The sequence below is a fragment of the Barbus barbus genome (genome assembly GCF_936440315.1).
Source record: "Barbus barbus genome assembly, chromosome: 4".
NCBI classification, from domain to species: domain Eukaryota; kingdom Metazoa; phylum Chordata; class Actinopteri; order Cypriniformes; family Cyprinidae; genus Barbus; species Barbus barbus.
In genome coordinates this window covers 18,226,022-18,249,916 of record NC_136732.1, presented here as the reverse complement: position 1 = coordinate 18,249,916, position 23,895 = coordinate 18,226,022, and the positions used below count along the sequence as shown (strand labels likewise).

The 23,895-nt window shown below is 37.0% G+C and overlaps 1 protein-coding gene across 1 annotated transcript in view; it reads right to left on the bottom strand.

The window, feature by feature from the left end:
- LOC306868706 (voltage-dependent T-type calcium channel subunit alpha-1H-like) overlaps positions 1-8,264 on the bottom strand; it is a gene marked incomplete at its 5' end in the record, with an annotated part of 138,804 nt that extends 130,540 nt beyond the window's left edge. Inside the window, one exon of the mRNA XM_079414997.1 lies at positions 7,954-8,264. Coding sequence (XP_079271123.1) covers positions 7,954-8,264 — 311 coding nt within the window. The remainder of the gene's footprint in view (positions 1-7,953) is intronic.
- Positions 8,265-23,895: the final 15,631 nt, after the last annotated feature.

The window sequence follows — 23,895 nt, the reverse complement described above, 5'->3', positions numbered from 1 at the left end:
TTGTACTAAAATATTATCAAAATTCGAATTATATTCAAATTTAAAAGACAACATTTCTGTTGGGGGGGGGGAAGCTTTTGGAGGGTGCATCGAGCAAAATATTACCTTACTAATGCACGTTTCTTCAAAGCAATAAAAAACAAGACTATCTTTGAAAAAAGTGCATAATGTTTAAAATACTGTTTATAAACCATATGTAATTAATTACGCTGCTTAAACAATTAGAAACAACAAGCATCATGTAAGTATGTACAGTTTAATACCGAAAACCAATCACAAAGAGTAGCCTACTTTTTTCATTTAAAAACATGAGGTGCAGTGGGATGCAGAAAAACCGCCATAAATTCTCGAGACATGTTTTTTAAAAGTTGAACTTACATTAATTTTACATGGCTTTCTAAACATGCCGCTCTCTTGTGCGAGACGCGAGTGCAACGGTGATAGATGTCCCTATAGAAAATGCGATAAAATGCATTCTGCGTGAACGGCTTGGTTTCAGTTTTGACATAAACAACATAATCTCCACATTGATGTCCTCTTTTTCCACTATATTTTGAATGAGCAGCACTGCATCCAGTGGGTTCAACTGGATAGACTAAAAAAAGCATTAAAATGCAACGACACCTACATCTTCATAGCATCTTGTGTGCCACATATAAGGCTGCCTGACAAACATTTCAAATTCGATTGCAGCGTTTTTGCATTCGAATGTGGATTTTTATTTTAAATTATATAAAATTAAATTAAATATTCGAAATTGTATTTTTTTTTTTTTTTTTTTTTTTGACAGCCCTAATGGGGGTAAGTGATTAATGACAAAATTTTCATTTTGGGGTGGAGTATCCCTTTAATATTATGAAATGTGCATTCTGCAAAAGTAGTACTCAAAATTATAATTTTTATATCAGTAAGTATGTTATGTCAGTAAATGTGTTAATAGATTATACTTTGTTTATAGATTATACCTATACTTTGTTTGAAATAAAATTATTTTTTTTTACTAGGGGACTTTCACTGACTGAAAATTTTTTTCAAATATCTTCTTTTATGTTTGATATAAGAAAGAAATTCATACAGGTTTGGAACAACATGAGGTTGATGTAATTTTGATGCAAATAAGAGAAAGATGCTAAAGTGCAGAATTGAAGGAGACCAATATGTTGCACATCCAACCAAATCATTCCTTCTCATATAAGCAGTGTAGCAATCGTAAATAATTTAATTTCTGCATAAGGCCAAAGGAAATTATATCAGATGCGCAGATATTTCATCACAAGAGGAAAGATCAGCATACACTACTTTTCATCCTGTTTGAACTCTGATATCTCTGGCAGTAGATTTAATGCCGCACAAAGCGACTCCAAAACATACAGAGACATCTTTAAAAATTCATATTATTTTCATAAGCTTGACACCATAGTCAAGTCTCTTAAAGAAATCTCTTGCATAAAAAGGGCATTATTAATTATCCACACAGAAATCCCAAAACAAACAAAAGGAGAAGGATGACAATGTAACAACAAAACTCAATTCACATCAAAATTTACTCTCGAGTGCATTTAACATCTTCTGAACCAGAAACATAAAACAATGCCTTATTGTCATTTTCAATCAACTGAGCCTTGCCCTCCTTGTGTCCAATTGTCACTCTCAATGTACATTTCAAACTCGCATCAACACCTGATCCAAAGCTTTTAACACACTGTCATTTGTGTGTGGTCTACATTCAAAGTGTGAGATAGCAGCTGAATCAACACAATAGTGAAACATTTCTGTCAGAGAGGAGCCCGGCTCGACAGCATGCTGGGATTTGGGAACGAATGCTTCAGAAGTGGCTCCTGTCACAACTGGCATTATAAGCGAGACTTATAGAAACTCAAATACAGAAACGTCCCGACAGATAATAAAAAGCAGGAGTGCTATTGAGAAAACCATGGTTTTGCTTTCGATTCCACAGGTGGGAAATTTTTCCATGGCACCGTTGGCTCTTTCATGAGCCTGGAATACATCCGTCCCCCTCAAATGGAGCGGGTCCCAGCTGGCCGCCGCTCCCCAGGGAGGTCCATTGCGACCTAAACGGCCACCTCCCACCAGCCACTCAAAGATCATCCTTTCAGTTCTCACCCCGTATAAACACTTCACAGAGCCAGGTGGATTTGAGGTTCACCAGAGGGACCCGTCCATGGCAGCCTTCAAAATCGATTGCAACTTAGTTTTTCAATTATGCCCTTTGCTTCTCTGCCTTTTGTTTATAACAGTCTGTTGAGAATAAAGTCTATTGCACCACACCTTACATGACCAAATCAATAATCGCTGAGATCAACAACACCTTGGAGACTGTGACATGTAGGATATACATTGAGTGAATGAGTAGGGAGGATTTTGTCTTGTTGTGGAACCAGTGCTACAAGCGCACTCATAAATATGTTAATAAAATATGCAACAGGCTATTAAATACTCAAACGGTTTTTCCTAGTCATTAGGATTTGCATATTCTTAATCAAGAGGATATATTAAAATCTATATGCTTGACTCATAAATATTAATTATGTGATGTGATATGCGTCTTGATTTGATAAAAGGCAGGTAAGGAGATGGTAGTCATAATAGGAACTTATCTACCTTAGAAAAATGCCAATAAAGTGAACCTTTTTGCTAGATGGTTATTCAGTTCACATCCTATACACAAGCGATTGTACAATATCCATAAACAAACATAATATAAGAACTGAATGCACAGGTGGACTTTAGGCTATGCTTTGCTAATGAATTAATTATGTGATAGATGCCATGATTTACTAAAAAGCAGGTTAACGGGTTACTACACCCCAAAATGAAAATTTTGTCATTAATCACTTACCCCCATGTCATTCGAAACCCGCTTTGTTCGTTTGGAGATTATCCACTGAATACAAACTGCGTACGCTCTTCTTTGTCAGCCGCAACACAAGGATGCACTATTTTCATTCAAATCAAAGCGTAAATACATGTAGAAAACTTATCCTTGTGTTGCGGCTGATACAGAAGAGCGTACGTTGCTTGCTTTCAGTGGATAATCTCCAAAATGGCGCTATGGTGACTATCCTGACGATGCTTTTCATACTTTTATGGGCCTTGACAGTGGTAATTACTTGGCAGTCAATGGAACAGTCACAAGCCCCCCGTTTTTCATCCAAAATATCTTAAATTGTGTTCCAAAGATGAAGCTTTTACGGGTTTGGAACGACATGTAGTGATTAATGACAAAATTTTCATTTTGGGGTGGAGTAACCCTTTAAGTAGGTGCTAGTCATAGCAGGGATTGATTTACTTTAGATGAATGGCAGAACAATTGCTAGCTGGTTATTTAGCTCAGTGAAATGCACCAAATTTATATAAAGTATATAAATCAATATATAAAATATCCACAACATAAACATGATATTACAAATTACATTGGCATACCCCTATGAAAATGAACCATGGTTTTATTATAGTAAAAGTGTAGAAACCATGTTTTATGGTAGCTACATTGATTACTATTTGTTTAGCCAGTTTTACTACAAATACCATGGTTAAATGTTAGTGTAGCAAGACCACGATTAATTTGTGGTTACCATGGTTTAATTATATAGTAACCATCGTTTTTTTGGGTTCATTTGTTGTATAAAACCATGGTTCATTTTCGTAACAGTATAAAAGGAAGCAGATTAACAGCTAAACTTTAGGCTAATAAATACTCAAATCTGCTTTCGTTGTCAACAGGATTTTCATATTTGATAATGGACAGAGGAAAGAAAAGTTGTGGGCATAATAAAACTTGGCTCTTGATTATTAATTATGTGATGTGATAAGTGGGTGCTAGTCATGTTAGCATAACCGCTAACATCTTTGTTAGCAAAGGCTGTGACTCCATTTGGTTCATTGTCTGTGCAAATATAGCTGATTAATCTCTTACAGGAATGTGTTTGAGTGTGCTAACCAGCTAGCAAGCGATTCAGTTTACCAGCTCTCAACTAAAGAAAGCAGTTCTTTATACGTTTCTTTTTTAACTGCTACTGCATTGCTAATATCTTATTTTTTTCTCACCATATTTTCATCATCAATACAGTTCAATTAACATCTTTAGTTTGTTGATTAAATTGATGAGCACTGATTAGCTCTGATTACAGCAGTTCTGCATTTTACTTTGATTAAAATTCTGCACACATTCTTGCTAAGATACGTTTTCTTACACTCTGTCTCTGTTTTTAAATAAAGAAGCCTTAAATCACTCGAGAGACTGATGTTCCAGCAAGCAGCATTTTAAAAGCAGTCTGAAGCTACAGTATCGGCCATCCTAACCCCAACATGTGAAACCTGTCCAAATTGCTTTTGGGGAACAGGCTGCCACCTGCTGTATCATTTGTAATCTTGAAGGCAAGTCCAAACTACACATCCAGATCGTTGCCCCTCAGTGACTTTGGCACGAATAAGTGTTGTTCTGTCATTGTTAAGCCTTAGACCCATTATCATTATCTAGACGCAAACACACTGCATCATAAAAATGCCATCCAGAGCTTTTACCACCCCTGAGGATCAGTATGAAAGTTTAAACTTGCATCAATGTTTACATTTGTGACCTGATCCATGAAGCTTGCGTGTACTGCAGATCCAAAACACTTCATAAATTTGCGCCGTGTGTACAGGCTGTCCTTTAAAGGCACAGAAGTCCATATCGCTTCTGTACATTTGAAGTCATAAAACAGCGAGAAGACGTCAACAGCAGATTTGTACGGGCCTTGTTAGTTCCACACCATAGCGCTAAACACTCTACGAGCTGCAGGCCTAAGGATATACAGAAATCCATCTGAACTGATATTCATCCTCAAACGCTCCTCTAATCAGCATGCTTTGGCTGTGACTCCTCTTCTCCATATGTCCAAGACCAATAAATCATTCAGCTTCCTTTCCTATAGCTACATTCAAAGACTAGAGGTTACACAAGCACCGGCTCCCATAAGACTCTGCTGTCTTCAACCAAATCAGCATTAGATCTCCAAACGTCCACTCTGATTTCAGGCTTCATTTCAGTAAATTTCAGGCTCATGATTTGAAGCTATAAGTGCATTTGCTCCTGTCTGTGTTGTGCCCTGAGTGGGGTTTCAAAAACAAGAACATGCTGAGAGACCGCAATCTCTCTGTTTTCTCTGTCTCTCACCCCTTCTCTGCTATCACAGACTTTCTTTTTCTTTTGTGATGCGCAACCCCATGACCTATCCCACAGTGCCGAGCTTCACCGTCAAACCGAATGATCCACACCGTGAACACATGCTTCCATTTAATGGTGAGAAGTTGCTCTAAGCGAAAAAATATAAAAACTTGCAGCAAGACAAGCTGGCTTTGTGCTAGTGTACAGGAAAACATTTCCTGATAATAGAGTAAATGATACCGATAGCCATCATTGTTGTTTTTTTGGTAATCTGTACCTTGTATGATGCTGAGCAAAATCTGGGATTATTTCAATTACAACACTGTGAACCCTCTTGATGATATTCGTTTCCTCATAAACATGGAAGCTCATGAAATTAATCTAGTTTTAATCCAATTGCACCCAGTTAAACAGTCTTTCTCAATTAGCACATCTTTTCTTAAAGAGACAGTTAAAAAAAGCAAAAGTAGTATTGTTTTGGACCCCATTGACTTTTTATTGTATAAAAACAGTGAAAGCATTATTCCAAAAATCTTTGTGTTCCACAAAAGGAAGAAAGCCATACAGATTTAGAACAACATGACAGAATTTAGATTTTTGAGTATGTATTAAACTATCCATTTAATACATTCCCCACCTGAAATTGCATGCTTCCCTACTATATAGTAGGTGATAAAACAATGTGAAAAGAGCAGTATATCCGAATTCACAGTATTCATAAAAGAGAAGATGAAAAGTATCTGTATATAACTTACTAGTTCCTGTAAGATTCTGATGGACACTTTACTATCCCTGTGATGTGATGCAACTGGCACTTGTAGATCACATAACTGATGCAGTCTGGACGGCCTTCATGCTACACACATTCATACTATAAAGAACATATTTTCAGAAATTCAAAAGAAGTACCTACTCAAGAGTATGTGACTTTGGGTGCAGCCATGCAGACGCACATGGCAAAATGCCTGCTCTGAACAGACTGAATGTTGTCATTGTGGTCCAGGTGTACGTCTCAACAGGATACTCACATGGCAACATGAACATTGCACACATGATCTATATCTGAATTCACAAAAAGACATTTATACCTTACTGCTTAAAGTGCCCCTGCAATCAGGATTGCAAATTCAATTGTGTGTTTTGAGAGCAGCTCTTTTGAACTATTCAGGCTGACATTTAGCAAAAAAAAAAAATGGCAATAATGATAATATACTATATAAGTGGAATCATGTTTAATTAATTTAATATTTCAAACCAATTTTCTGGAGAAGAGTTGGCATCGATTTAAAAAAAAAAACGACACACACACACACACACACACAGTCCCAGTTCTGCCATTGATGTCTACAATATGTCAGAATACTGATTAATCATCACCTCAATAAATAAGTGTTATGGCCTCGCAACACGTGTCTGAGGGCGGGAGAGCTCATGTGTGACTAATCAAAATAAAGATGATACATACTTTCATCTGACAAGCATGCTTATTTGTAGCCTTCATTCTGCACGGCTACACTAATGCTAGCACATTAAACTTCCCTAATAACAGCCACACAAAAAAAAACTCACTTTTTTGGTTAGAAAGGTCAGTAAAGGAGAAAAGAGATCGAAAGACAGAAGAATATAAATGACCCAAACTTAAGAATAATAAAACAAATAACCAGCAGTTTTAAAAATTTTAATTTTTGAAATTGCCTATTGTGCCTTGATTGGGGGGGGGGGCTGATGCTCTCGATATTTCAGTTTCAGTTGTTCAGTACTTTTGTCTAAATAATCAGTGGAATGATGCAGTGAGGCACATTGGCATTTCTGTAATGTTGCACACAGAACTGCTTGGTGCATAGATCCTAATGGTGATTATAATAATCCAACAGACATTTGAGCAACGGAAGCTGCCATTTATATGCATTATATGCAAAGTGCCCCACCATGAAAAATATAAACAACTCACATAAAGAAGATTTCAACGGAAAATGCATTTGCATGCGACACTAAGTAGTTCACAAAACAATCACGGAAATAATACAAATTGCAGTGAGATTTTCCATATCCTCCAAATATCCCACAGAGCGCTTTCTGTAGCAGAACCACATGACAACAAATCCATTAAGTGTATATCTACACTAATCTAATTGCTTACTTTACAGCTTTCAATCAAAAAGTGATGAAATACATAATGCACTTCAGACCACAATGTGGCCATCATAAATGTAATATGAAAACAATTACAACCGAAAAGTAATTTGCTTTATGGCTAAGCAGCAAAACCAAACCACAAAATGGAAGGAAGTGCAGTGCAAAAATGAGGCCAGCAAGTCCAATTCATCATTAAAAACTAGAAATCATAAGCATTGTATATAATCTAGATCATAAAGCAATATCTACGAAGTGCCAGGCTGCATTTTGTGCATCACTTCAGCAGAGAGCTTGAGCCTCCCCTACAGCTAATGAAGCTATTTATAAAATAGTGCTCTTAATTGCAACACTGCCAAAAGGACGCATCTTTGGGAGCCTATACCGGTGGGAGAACAAGATCAGCTCTTATTTGCTGAAGTTTCCTGTCAAAATACACGCAGGAAGCTGCAAGCTGCCACGGCAACCAGCCAGCCATTCAGCATACACCTAAAGATCTTAATTGATACCGAAGTCCTGTCAGGTCCAAGAAGAACAAAATAGGAACTGATCAATTATTGCGCATGATTAATGCCGCAGTCGTCGGCATACTCTTCAAAAACCACATATTTGACTTCTAAATAGTAGATGGAGCATTATTTAAAGGATATGGGTTGCAAACCATCCTGAGACACCAGCTCCGTGGACGAGTGGTCTGTTTGATGCAGAAGAACACCACGGGCGCGAGCGCCGGATAGGGGGGCTGCTCCTCCTCATCCGAGACCAAATCCGGAGTGGGGTCCCGGGCCCCGGACCCCTGTGCCTGAGAGCTCTCGTGGACGGGGATCCATGTGCTGCTCTTTTCCTCATCATCTCCGATTTCCTCACTGGGACCGGGCACCCGGTACAGGGCTGAAATGGGAACTCTTACCTCTCCTCTCTCCAAGTAATGAAAGTGTTCTCTCCCCTCGCCATCAGTCATGATAAAGCGTCTGACAATGGTATCCTACAGTTAACAGAACAAATATGTCCAATGAACAATGACTGTATGGCAAGCTGATTTAACAATTATTCCTTTATACTAACTAGCATCTGTTTTTATGTTCCCAGTATTTATTTTGGAATACTAGTAATGATCTAACAGTAACTATTATCTTCTTTAATTTCAGTATTAACTATTAATTAGATATGGGTACTTATCAGAGCAGCGACTATTAGCTATTCAGTTAAAAAAATAGGACTTTTTCATTTGCTAGTAGTCACTATCTCAACAGTAATAAGTAACTATTTCTCTGTACAATGGTAACAAATGGTTGCCACTGAATTCTAGAGAGATCTATAGTTATAGATGTCAACTATACAACTATTCATAACTAGTATGTATAATCGTAGTTGCTGGTAGCATTTTACTTCTATTAGGTACTAGTACATATTTGTAGTCATTAGCTTTACTAGCTTTACTAGCACAAATTTATTTGATACTATTACCTGAAACACTATCATAAATGTAACTAGTAACATTTCTTATTTGTCTTATAGTTCTGCTAAAACATTTTTAATCGAACCGTAACATAACCATCTGACTAGTCATTACATATGTAGTGACCACTTGAACAGATTGTCACTATTGAAATAAGTGCTAATATTTAATAAATAAGTATAGAGGAGCGAGGGACACAAAGTAACACAGGGTTAGTTGTAACACACGTGGTTTAAATATTTCCACACGTGTTAGCATAACCAAATTTACAGTATTTACTAGTTACCATATCAACATTATATAGAGAAAAAAGTGCACCAAAATTCAAAAGTCTTTTGAAGATATCGCTGAACATTTATTTTACCATAGAAAAATTATATTTCTGGCTTAAGTAAATTTTTCATCTCAGTTTTTATTGCTCACTTAAAATGAGACAAATCTGCTATTATTTTAATCTCCAATCTGTTATTTATCAGTTTAGATTTTTAATGCTTCGCTAATAAGCAGAAGACAGTAACCAGTTTTAAATTCCAATTGCGCAGATGGGGTACGTTGTAACACTGCGTTACAATGTGCCTTGCCGTGCTATTCTATGACATTAGCGATGTAATTCACACTATTTACTTCAATAAATTTTAATGAGAAACGACGAGAAACAGGTGAATAAAGACTGTCAGACAGTCAATTTTTAATGTTCAGGAATTATTATTTCAAGACATGTAAAGCATTTTGGCTCGTATATGTGCATGTTCATTGTCAAACTCAAAAATCGGATTATTTTTCATTCTTAAAAATCGCCATTATTTTATTTGAAATAAATCATTATTTTATTTTATTGACAAAATATTTTAGTTTGTCTTGTATATGTTTTTTTTTTCATGAGATCAGATAACATTTTAAGCTGTCATATGGTCATGTTACAATGTGCCCCTCGGATGTTACAATGTATCCCACCTATGGGGCATGCTGTCACATTTCACTTCCAATTTTTGAGGGTAAATAAAGAAAAACATATAAACTGTAATTATGAAACAAAGCAAGATATTTATACTAGACAAGTGTGAAATTACTGTGGATAAAAAAAAATATATACTCTGAACCCCATGTGGATTTACACAATTTGAAAAAGTCAAAAAGTGTTACTTTGTGCCCTGCTCTCCCCTAGCATCAAATAAATAATTATTAGTGAAATAGTGACTAGTAAAAAATCACTAATAATTAAAAACTAATATGTTTGATAAAATATTAGTGCATAGGGTTAAATGTTAAATCGGCTTGCCATACGATGTAGGCTATTACATGAAGGATAGTTGATTGTCACGGTTTTGTACAGTGAAGAGATAAGCGCTTGTCAGATGCATCAGATAAATCAATATCAAGCTTCATCATAATTTCCTAGTTTTACATATATAACAATAAAAGTGGTCATGGATCTTTACATATAGTCATTAAGTTGCTTAAAAACGTTTTGAAAATTATATCTAAACAAATCTGCGCATAGCTGCCGTGAAAAATAATGCTGAATATTTATATCTGCCTACAGTAGGCTTCTATTTCTATTTTTTTCTACAGACTGTGACGGAAATTGATTTTAAGCACAACTTACAAAACAAAACAAATAAGTTACCTTATAGATAAGGAATTGGAGGTTCCCATAAGCATCTCCTTTACTTTCAGTGTTCCGCAGAAAAATCCATTCTGGTAAGAGACTCGCTGCGATCCATTTGTCTTCTTCAAATGCAGTTTCTGCCTCTTAACGATGAGTAAGTCCTTCGATTTTCTTTAAAATGAACAAATCTTGAGAGATTTATCCCAAAACATGTCAGAGTATCTCAGATGTGAAGCAAGAAAAGCCATTATCCAAAGAAAAAACTGCGAAAGGGTTTGGCGCATCTGTGTTGGTCGGGATTCTCTCTTGATGTGACACGCCAAACTTCTAGTGAGCAGAGCGCGCGAGCACGTGACGCTTCCTTTGGCTTTACCCGCATTACTTCACACCTGATGTCCTCTTTTATCTTTTTATTAAGATTGGATATCTTTAGACATGCTGAAAACACGCTTAGATGGAAACTAAACCTTGTAAAATTACACTGATGATAATTGTAGGCTATACACATAATAGCTTCAGGGAAAATAATAAAAGTGTACGCATAAAGAAATTAATCTGTTCAATGTGTTCAGAGATACTCACCTTTGCTTTGTTTGGGTTCAAGCCTCTGCTTCTCATAAAATGCGTGTTTTTCTCTTGCCAGTCACTCAATATGTGTCAACGCTGTCAGATACCAAAACTCTGTCAAATATTTATCAAAAATCTAGCATTTACGCCAATGAATTTGAGTCTATTTTTCAGCTCCACCTATTGAATTGTCACCGCAGTCAGACAATTTTATGTTGGCGACAAAATAACTATTTTCCCAATCACATATGTATTAAATGCACATTACCATTTTGTTTTTGTTGCTACTAGAATCTATTTAAAGAGAGGCAAAACACTTAAAAATATGTGTTGGAGCTGACATTTCAGTTGTGACAGAAAATAGAGCCATTGTATTAAATATTTATTAAATAACACTTAATAAAATGTATTAAATAATAATAATAAAATATAATAAAATCATCAGAAGCTGGTTGAACTCAAAGCAGATGAAAAGAAGACTTCAGGATAAAGAATGACTATTATATTAGCTGATTTTTAAAAAATGCTTTTAAATATCTGCTGGTGTTAACAAAAAAATTAGAAAATAAAGACAAAACAAAAAAACAAGAGAAAATTAAAAAAATATATATTGCTTGTTAAAAAAAACCTTGATACTTACTATCAGAAATGCTGCTATTATTGCATAAACTAAAATAGTTGTACCTTTAGGTGTACAACATCATCACTGGGGCAGTGCACTCAAAGACATACCTTTGTCATTTCTTTAGGGGTAAAAAGTGTCACTTTGAGGGTACTGCCCCAGTGACAAGATGTTGTACCCCTAAAGGTAAAATTTTACACTTTTTATTTCTGAGAGTCTAAGGTGGGCACATGTTTTTTTTCCCAGTGTCCCAAGAATAAGATAATTATCTATTTTTACAAGAAAATAAAACATTAAAAATGATAATACTACTATTGACTGATGAGGATTTTGTTGTTTTTAACATTTCATAAGAGTTGGCTATAGGCTGGTCAAATATGGCATTAAAAATGTATTCAAAGTGCTCTTACATTTAATAAATATCTGATAGGTTCATATGTTTCTGCACAGTATCTTTAATAATCCCTGCATGCTTTCCTGGTTCTGAATAATAAGCCATTGTTTCAGTATAAATCAATACTGCCTGCAAAAGGGTTAGACGTTCTGTAACCCCAACATGTCTTCAAAAAAATCTCTGAGAATGCATTTCACACCATAAAGTATCACTGTTTCCATAGTATCTAGACTCTCAGCAAATTATGTGTAATTTTGAAGAAAATCACCACCGATACATCAATTATTTCACACAGATAATCAATACGTTGCTCTGAGGAGAATGACCTCTTAAGCTCGGGGTAAGCATGTGCTCCCTACTGATAACAGCACTGGGGTTTTTCTGGATTTAGGTTGCACGTGTGCTGTACAACAGCAGTGAAATATATATGGACTGAATGCATAATTGAGAGGCAGTGGGCGAGACATGCTTTCCTTCCACGCTCAAGTTATATTGTAAATGAGCACAGCAAAACATAATTTGAAAAAAAAAATGCTTTTAATGAATATCACATGAGCCCAGCTACTGCAGAAATTCACATTAACATCAGACATAAGAGATGAAGCCAAGGCATCATTTCATGTGCCTATCCAAAAACTTTAGCTTTTTAAGATAATAATGATGTCTGTATTTATTATGTATATGATTATATGACATAAAAAATTACATTATATTATATATTATATGTACATACTATTTTTTATTTCTAATTTTGCATTCTCAGTATTACATATTTCATTTTGTAATAAGAAACAGTTTGTATTAAGGAACAGTTAATTGCTAGTCTATAATGACTTACTGAGATGTCAAACTTTACACCATCACTTGTTTAATTGAGGAAGATAAAGACCATAGATCTATTGACAAGTCTGGAAACAGGTGTGCATCTTAAATTACACTGAAATGGATTTGATGATTGCTGGGGCCAAGGGGTTTGCACAGTTTGGTGAGCATCCATCAGCTGTGCTGTGTCAACTAAAGCTGCTCCAATATCTGTGGTGAGAGAATCTGACGCGTGCTCACAGACGGGGGGATGCAAGCAGCACTATCGACCTGTCAATCATCCCTTGGGTGGGATGGTAAATCCTGTCCCACCCCCAGTTGCTCCTCCGTTCCTTCTCTTTCAGCATCGCAATTCAGTTAAAAGGATTCTATTAGCTTTTACTGGTTCTTGCACAGTCAATGTTTGCAAGCACTGTCTCTGGTACTGTAACAGGTCTATTTTTCTTTTCAAGACCTTTCAGAGAGGAGATTCAGCTTGATTTGAACTGCATATTTCAAGGGCCTTCTTCTTTCTACCTCCCATTATTCACTCATTCAGGAGGTACTCAAATATTGCTCTTATCCAAATGTTCTATCAGGTGTTCGTCACACTCGGCTCCTTCAGGCACTCAAACGTGTTGTGTCACTGCTATCTTCTGAATAGCAGCTGCACATTCCAAACTGTAAAGCTGCTTTAACCCTCTAGTTTCATTTCACCAGGCTTCGCAATCTCATTATCCTGGTGGTTGAGGAGCCACCTGGACACGGTCACCACTTTCTGTTGTGCTTACAAATACAGGGAGGCCGACTTAAGACGGTAGATCTTTTATTAAAGCTATTGATGGGACAGAAATAAGTAATCCAATGGGCATCAATTCCTTTTTCTAATCTGCTTAATCAGGGGTTCTCCAACAGTGCTGATATTTAGTATAACAGCCTGTTTTCTTCTTCCTTAAATGAGGATTGAGCTGCATGTTTTCTTCAACTTATTTTCTTTACTGCGACAATCTGAACATGGCTTGTGGGTCCAGAGCCAGTTTAACACAGATAATAATACTAAGTTACAGTGTAAAGAAAAAAAAACTTTGCAGAATATAATGAGAAACTTCTTTACACAGACATCATGCAGATTTTCTTTTGTTTTGATCTTCCTGAATCCTTTAATCCTCCAGAACAGAAAGAGATAACTGATCTTCCAGACATATCAACAATAAAGTTGCAATGCAAACATCTGTGGACAGAGTGATTACGTTCAATTTTTTGAGGATGAAATGCAAGAACATTTCAAGCATCTGTGGGTAGAAAAACAGTGGTAATGAGAATGGCCTTCACTGATTCACTAACAAGCTGAGGCTGGAATAACAAACTGGAATAAAACCCATAGCCAGTAGTTCTCTAGGCAGAGGTTTTGCTTTATGAGCCAGATTTGACACTGAGGATCAAGTGACAACCAACCCATATTTAATCTAGTCTGGTTTTGTTAAATGTTTAAGGATGAGGGCATGTCACACAACCTGTTCATGCTGGCATCTATATGATTTGGCTGCTTCTACCAAGTGACAGATGAATTTGCACCAAAATACTGCAGAGTTTGATTGAACGCTCCCCTCCCGTTTGTGTTCAATAAAATCCAACTAACCATATAATCATACATAGCAAAATAAAGTCCATATTATGTATCTATATTACATTAAAAATATTAAAACAAATCCACCAGTTGTAAATCTCATGAGTTTATAGCTGATTTTACAAATAAATTATTCTTATTATTTATTCATTAGACTCTTGACATAGTTTGTGAATTCTTGAAGTTGTGATGAAATGTAAGATCTTTTCTTCCATATTGTGACAAATGAAACAAAAGTTATCCAAAAAAGACAAAATATTAGATGGTGTCTTTCTTCTATCCATTGGTTGTTGACTGGATTTTGAGATGTTGCACTCACAACTGGGAGTCAAAAAATGAAACGTATGCATCGATGAATTATTCATGATAAGATCGATAACACCGATTCACAAAACAGATTGTGTCAATTTTAACTTCTTTCCGACTTAAACCTTTTTTTCCTTTTAACCCAACTCTTAATATTGCATCATTCCTATATTACCTCAAAATTTTGTAAATATTATTTCCTTTCTTCTTTTTGTTGCAGATAAAGCTGGCACTAATTTGTACAGGATGCTTTTCTTTCAGGCAGAATAGTTAGACATGATGTCATTTGCACATAAGATGCCCGCTCTTGACCTTTGACATCAGCACCTAATTTCCCCCAAAGAGCAGGAGGGGCAAAGGCGAAACATTCAACAGCAGAGGCATATTTATACTCCCCATAAAGCCTATTTCAGATTTACTGGCACTGCGTGAGCTATCATGAATCTTTACACAAGGCTGTGGGGGAGCTGGTGGAAATTGATAAGGAGCTGACCCCAGCTATGGCACTCTTATGATGGTACCAAATCATGAACTAAATCATGAACTGTCATGTAGTAGTAGGACCTGGAATGAGTTCTCAGGGTTTGGGGTAGGCCACTAATACTGCATCACTGTCCTCTTGTAATCTAACGTCCAAACCAAACCAGGAAAGGGTCACCCATTGGTTTGCCCTTTAGATTGTCAGTAAGAAGGTCAGGAAGAGTGCAGTGTTTATCCATGAGCTTCTGGACCTTTAATACCACTGTGAATTTGATTAATGTATTTTCCATTAGGGATGGAACCGGAAATTATTATCTTGACAAAAGCGATAAAGTGATATGAGCTTGCATTAATCATGTGACCCATTAATTAAATATATATTTACTCCACTCTTCAAAAGTTTGTGGTCAGCATGATTTGACTGTTCTTTTAACCATTGATAATAATGAGAAATGTTTTAGAGCAGCGAATCAGTGTGTTAGAATGATTTCTGAAGGATCATGTGACACTGAAGACTGGAGTAATGATGCTGAAAATTTAAAATTTAAAATGTATTCTAAAACATCAAAAATCTTACTTACCTCAAAAGTTTGAACAAAAGTATGTGTTATTGTTTATTTGACCATATTTTAACCATTCCCAGTCTTATTGAATATCCAAAATGTGGTATACCCTCTAAGTCAATTTATATTTCATGAATATATGATTTTTTTAACGTTCCAAAAATATCTGCCATTCCATAAAAATATCAAAATATCAAAACTATATTAACAATGTCTTTGTCACGTAACATAACGACTCCCTGCATGTTACAACATTGAGTTTTAATAATATATTAAACCAAAACTGTTTCAAATATATTTTTGAGCAGTCATATGAAGGCTAATGCACGTATGCCAAAGATTTTCAGAAACTGTATGATTTAAATGTTTAATGTATTTTTAAATAACTTAATAGATCCAGACACAAAGCGATCGTCAATGGTTGCACAATTACTGTGCAAGAACAGCTAAATCTATTTAAATACAATATTATGGGCGAGATCCACAGCATTTGACTTGCTTAATCATTGTAAAATTAATCTGTCAGAAGACCACATGAGTCACCTCTTCCCTCTGTCACAGCAGTTCACATTGCCAGGGTTGGACAGCATTTGCAAATCAGTAACTGTGCTGAGCGGTAATCCAAGGCTTTGAGATCTCCAGTGGGGCTTTCTTTGTGAAAACATGCTCATTAAACTTGTGTCAGACAGGCCCGACTGCATTAACTGAGTTGTTTGCTAAACACAATGTAAAAGGCACCATGCCGTCTCCATGAAACAAACCCCAGAGATTATTCTCTCTTATCAGTCTCCGGAAATTGAAACCAAATCATTCTCTTTTTTTTTAGTATGAAAGACTTTTTATTGTATGACGAAAAAAAACAAACAAAGTGGAATGACATGATAGAGAGAAAATTATACAGTTTTCTTTTCAGTATCAGAAGAACTATTCTACTGTCTCAATTTCACCAGCCAATGACATGAAAAATTACATGTTATATGTCCATCGGACTGACCAAAATCTGGAGCCACCCTTGTCACAGAATTTAACTGTCCAAGTTAAGAGGGAACCACAAAGCTGCTATTCATCTCATCTAAATAATGCGTACAAGCCTGTCAGCAGACACTGTCTGCCAAGAGTGAGTGATTGCCGTTTCCTGGATTGGGAACGAGTCTAGTGTCTGTGTAATGAGAAAGGACAACACTATACTTCCTTTAAACACTTTACAAGATAATTTTATGCCCGGCTCATATCATGACAAGGAGACACAGTGATTTATGACGCAGACTTGCAGCTCCATGTAACGCACACTCGACAGCAGCTTCCAGTGCATGTCTGTAATATGCACCACAGATCAAAAGGGTTTCCCAGACAACTGGCAGGATCCCATGTCAGCTTGTTAAAATCCTCTCCTGATGCAGACGGGGAAAAGGCATTACTACAAATGCACTTTTTGTCCTCTAATGGAGCCTCTATGAAGCTGCGTGAATTACCAGAAAAGCAGTGACATGCAGAGGAATTGACATTAAACATATGTGCATGTATGCCAAAATGACAAGCCCTGAGCTCCAGCACAGGACTTAGTGATAATGACAATTTGAGAATTTGGGAGAGGCAAATTCACTGAACAGTTGCGTATAGCAGCACAAAAATCTATAAGAAGCCACTATCCAGATTAACCAGACGCTAAATGCGCTGAAACAGCAATGAGTTGTGAGCATTTAAATTAAGGCATTGTCATTCTTTTTCATGTAAATTATGCTCATTATAGATTACGCCTTGTTTACAAAAATTGATATTGTTTACCTGCCACAATTAACAATGTGCTAATAACACCCATGAAAGCAGGTGTTTGTGTGCATTTCCAAGTCTTCATGGCAGCAGTTATTTATTAAATAATATAACCGGCATATATCTAGACAGAGAATGCAGCCAATCACATTAATGGATTTTAGAGCCAATCACATTTTATTGATATTTGAATGATTTCTGAAGATTTACAATCACAGAAATAATTTACATTTTAAATATACATTAAAATAGAAATCAGTTATTTTAAATGATAATATTTCACAATTTGTTATATTTCTTATATTATAAATTATAATAATATTCACAACTGTTTTTACTGTATTTTTAATCAAATAAATCCAGCCTTGGTGAGCATTAGAGGTTTCCTCAAACACATTTAAAATATTATCAATATTTATTAGTTATAGAAATCTGTGAATGGAAAAAAGTGTAAATAAAGGGGGGGGGGGGGGGGGTGCTCAACCCCTACAAAATAAGTCACCAAAGTTGAATAAACACCCAATTGTCTAAAGAAACTGCCTCCAAACTATGCTGACAATATGTCCACATAAACTATGCTATCAGCAAATCATGCAATACAGGTCATTTGTAGAGGTTTTCAACCCCATTCCCCCATTCTACCTGCTCATTTAGAGAGCCGTGTCCACCAGAGACACATACCACTGCGGTCAGCAATGTAACCCACGGCTTGTACCTACTTACAGCAGCAGGGCTTTCTAATGGATTTCTTTGTGAGGTAAAGACCTCTGTAAACCTTCTGATTTCTGGTTCTGTGCTCGCTCAGTGTGTGAATGCATCACACAAGGTGTAAGTTTCGCGTGAAAACTACTCGACCGAGTGATGCAATACATTTGCAATGATGACACTCACATTTAGATGGTGGATGAGTGGAAATTGCATGCATGAAACTACAGCACAGCATGACGGGTAGAATGGGACTTTTATCAGTTTTTATCAGTGTGTTAATGTTTGCGTGTTACTCATACTCATGACACACAGGGAGTTGTTGTGTTCACAGGCACACAGGTTTCGAGTCTCGTCTTGCTGGATCATACTGCGATTTCATTCCATAATTTAAATATTGGATAATTTAAATATAACACTTTTTTTTACTTTTTTTATTCAATATATTGAAATATATGTGATATAAATATTTGTAGTGTTGTTTATTTATGGTTATGGATGCTTGTTAGTCAAACGCACAACATATGGTTAGTTGATCTGCTCGAGGGCACCCAGGTTTGCAATCCCATTCCCACTCCATGTTGCGATCCCATGACTCAATTTAAATATATTGTGATTCCATTCCTAAATGTAAATATATTTATACATGTTTATTCAGTATTTACAAATATATGTAATAATTATATGTAACTATTTGCTTTATAGGACTTGAATGGTTAAATACACAAGAGTATCTGTTTAAATGCCCATGTCTGCAAGTAACCAAGTAAATACAGTAATTTAGGTCTTAAGTGAACGCTAACAGCTGAGAAAAAAAACACGTAGTATATTGGATCCGGGCAGCTCTTAAAGTGACTGCAGTCTAATATTCCTGCTTAATCAAACAACAAAATAGAGAAAATATCTCACTCTACTCTTTATTTTAAAGTGTCCTTAATTGTTACAGTCTAATTACACATTTAAGTACTGACTAATATTAATTAACTACATATACTTATTATATGGTTAGGGTTAGGATTAGGGTTTGGCTTAGGGTTAGTTCCATGTAAATATGCATAATTACGTGTTATTATAATAGTAAGTACATGTAACGTGTAACAAGGACACCTTAAAAGAAAATGTTACCGAATAAATATATATTTAATTTAGACAGTGAAGAATATGTAGTTTTATTTATATATATATTTATAGATTACTTAATAACAATGTATGTAACATTTCTTTTTATTTGTTCTGCTGTAGATTTTTGTCCTATATTGCTTGTAATTAGTTTCTTATTCGTATTTCATCACTGACTGTTTACTTGTCTTCAATGAGCTTGAGTTTTCCTTTCTTTTTCAAATTTAGGCTAGTATTAGTTTTTTGTGATATTGTCACTGGTGATTAGAATTATGACATTTCTATGGCATCAAATTCTTATTTAAATAAAAAATAACTATATTGTGATATGCATCGTTACAGTAAAATAAAATTTCTCATGTCATGGTAAGATTTTGGTCATATCGCCTACCCCTACTCATATTAAGGAGCATTTGCACTTGCGGGTTTCAAGTCTGGCCTGGCCATGTTGCAATCCCATTTGTCACTTTAAATAAATAAATACTGAGAACCCATTCCTCAATTTAAATATATAAACATATTGGGATTCCATTCAATTTCCATTTAAATATATTTATAAATATATATAAAAGTATTTGAAATACTTTTCTGTAATATATTAATATTAAATATGTTTAGTGTTGTACATTTAGGGTTATGCTTGTGTGCTACTCATAATCAGTGTTGGGGGTAACACATTACAAGTAACGCGAGTTACGTAATCAGATTACTCTTTCAAAAAAGTAACACCAGTTACTTTGTTTTCCCATTTATTGACTGACAAGTCTCCTGTCCCCATATTGGGAGAAATAGGAAGTACAGAGGCGTTGTGTGTGCACATGATGTTACTGTAGTTCAGTACTAAATGTGAATGTGCATTAATTCATCCCACCCGCAAAAAACTGATTTAAAATTTAAAACAGTGAAATGCAAACTCAGAATATGACGCAAACCTGCAATAATTAAATATGTTAAACAACACAAATGTATCTAATTCCATTTTATTAATCAGTGTCTTTGCTGCTGACCTTTGATGATCTAGTCCAACCATACTAATAAGCAAAAATTACTAGATAAACTAACAATTGTCCTTAATGTTTTTTTTTTTATTATTATCGCTGAAGAGTGTTGAACTTTCTTCTCCTGTGTTCTACTATACAGACGTGAATTTCCTTTTCCTTCAGCCTGAGGTTTATTCATTACACTTTTTGGTGTGAAAGGGCTTTTTCATTTGCTTTAATAGAACTTCTTATATTAAAAACAATCAAGCCCTGCTCATATTTAAAAAGTAACGTGAAAGTAACGCAAAAGTAACGTAACGCATTACTTTCCATAAAAAGTAACTAAGTAACGTAATTAGTTACTTTTTTAGGGAGTAAAGAAATATTGCAATGCATTACTTTTAAAAGTAACTTTCCCCAACAGTGCTCATAGTAACAAACACACAGGGAGCTGTTGTGCTCACAGACACCCAGGTTCGACTTTGGGCTGAATCTTTATTGTCAATCCTGTATCAATGTAAAAATAAGATTTATATTTAAAAACAAATACAAAAAATAAATAAATAAATAAAAGATCAATATGTGTATATTTGTAAAAATAGATAAATATATGTATTACATATCCATCACAGTTGCAGCAGTTTTTGAATACACCACTGAGAATAGTAATAGAGTTCAGATTGAAACAAGATGGAATATTGCCCACAAGAGACATTACATTCAGTGTTCATTTAGTATTGCAACAGCCCTAGGATATGTGCTGTTTTTCAATCTGTTTGTTTTGGCTTTTATTGTCCTTTATCGCCGACCTGAGGGTAACAGTTCAAACAGATGATGTGTTGGATGGGATGAGATAATTTCCCATTTCTCACAAGTAAATAAAATAAACCTTTAAAAATGAAGCCAGAATTCAGATAGACCATCTTAAATGCATTCATCCAGCTAAAGTTTTTCTTTTGAGGTCCATTCTGAAGTGCCGCACTCACTGTGAGGCAGCGACAATGATCATATGTACTAAATGCATCTGTTATGTTGGCAGAGTTAAGCAGGCATCTGGTCTTGCGGTTGGTGTATCAGCTGTTGACTCAGTGGACTGCCCCTGTTTGTGGGCCACTTGCCCAAGAGCGTCCAACAATCGTCATTACAGAGAGATCAAGCTTGGCCTATTTGAGCCTCCGCGGAGGATGATCACCAAGGTTACCACAGCGTACAGCAGCCGAGAGATTTCTCGTCTCTCTAAAGCGCAATAAAACCAGTGGTTTCCTGTTTGTGCATGTGCGCCGTGTCCACTCTGGGTGATTTGAGAGAGGGATATGGCGAACTCTGATCTGCTTTGCCTTCCTGAGCTGTCAGGGCTTGGAGATTTCACAGACTGTGAGGTGTCTGTGCAAAGAGATCAGTGAGAAAAACACGCATTTCTTTATGTAAACACGCCGTTTGGCTTGAGCCTGTGGAGGAGGGGAGTATTCAAGCTGTTCTTTGAGGGACAGCTTTTATCTTGCTGCATTATCTGCAAGAACAGTTTTGACAGGTTCAACAATTGGGTCGCTTATGATACGTTATTGAAATCTTTGATAAAGCATAATGCTGTCAAAACAATATCATCGCCATTTCTGTTTACGCACTTTTCCTGATGCATTTTGCATCAATTTTTTCACTGCACACGCATATGAGCATATCACTATGCGTATTGTCAATTTCACAAATTCTACATTTCAATCATAGCCATGAATGCATTTTCAAATTTCATATCGACCTCAGATGAGGTATGCAATTACCAGTGCTGGGTGGTAACTGATTACATGTAATCTAGATTATATAATAAGGTTCCAAAAAAATTAAGTAGTAATTATATCATATTTTAATATACTCGTAATCAGACTACAGTTACTTTATTATTGATTACATGACTACAGACTTTGCACATGGCCACATGACATGCAGGTAATATATCATTTTTATTAAGTGTATTAGCTTAATTATTAGCTTTTCTTTAAACTTCTTTAATATAAGGTTTAATGCACTTCATGTTGTTAAAGGGATAGTTCACCTAAAAATGAAAATATTCAGAGGTGTGAAATACTTGAGTAATTTTACTTGATTACTGTATTTAAGTATTATTTTGGGCAATTTGTACTTTACAGTACAGTTTAAACTGACTACTTGTACTTTTACTTAATTACATTTCTGAAGAAAAAAACGTCTCGGTTACTGATGTAACCCTCGTTCCCTGAAGGAGGGAACGGGAGACGTAACGTCGACGTGACGACGTAATCGGGATCACTTCAGAGAGCCCTATCCACTTCGAGTATCTACAGAACAAGCCAATGAACGTTGGCGTGCGTGAACGCGTCAAGCGGACCCGCCCCGCCGCGCGGGTATAAACCGGAAGCGGGCGCACGCACACATTGTTTTTCGCTGAGGAGCCGAACAGTGGCGACGGGACGTTACGTCTCCCGTTTCCTCTTTCAGGGAACGAGGGTTACATCAGTAACCGAGACGTTCCCTTTCAGTCGCTCACGTTCGACGTAACGTCGACGTGACGACGTAATTGGGATCCCATGGAAAACGCCACGGTTGCTGCCACATCCAGCGCCCTACGCAAGACTCTCAGCCCCCCAACTGCTGGGGCGGAAGACCTGTGTAGAGGGAGCTCAACTGCTGTTCCATTACCCCCACACAGTGAACTTTTAATAACACTGGGAAAGCGTACCTTTCCAGGGAAAAGAACGCTGCGGAGCCACATCCTGCCCGAAGGGAGGTAACATGTGGAAAATACACATATGGACTGGCCGAGGGGGCAGTGCAACATATGGAATGTCACTGGGGTGGCTCCACCCGAAGGGGGGGGAGACACACCGGACAGTGACGGCAGAGCAGACTCTGCCAAGGGAAGACACGGGCTCACCGCAGGGAGCTGGTCGTGGAGGAATACACATATGGGATCACCGCAGGGGACGCACATATGGAACCCGGCCTAGCCCAAGTTACACAAGCATACGAGCACTAGGCCTGGCGCCGGACGTTCCGCAACGTCCGACTGCCGAAGGGGTGCGGAGGAACTCACAGGGTTCGCCAAGTGGCGAACTCGACTGGAGTAAAAAGCGCACGTATCCATTCCTAGGAAGGGAGTGGCGCAGCAAGCCGACACTAAGCGGGAGCTTCGGTGTTACCGGCTAGAAGAAGCGAGCTCACAGGAAGAAACCGGCTCAACACGTAAGCTATAAAACTTAGCGAACGTGTTAGGTGTCGTCCAGCCCGCAGCTCTACAGATGTCTGTCAGAGAGGCGCCGTGTGCCAGCGCCCAGGAAGAAGCGACACCCCTAGTGGAGTGGGCTTTCAACCCAGGTGGGCAGGGCACGCCTTGGACTCCGTAAGCCAAGGCGATGGCATCCACTATCCAGTGGGCCATCCTCTGCTTGGAGACAGCCTTCCCTTTCTGCTGGCCTCCGTAACAGACGAAGAGCTGATCTGAGGTTCTGAGGCTTTGCGTTCTGTCCACGTACAGACGCAGAGCGCGAACGGGACAGAGAAAAGCCAGGGCTGGGTCTGCCTCCTCCGAAGGCAGCTCTTGCAGGTTCACTACCTGG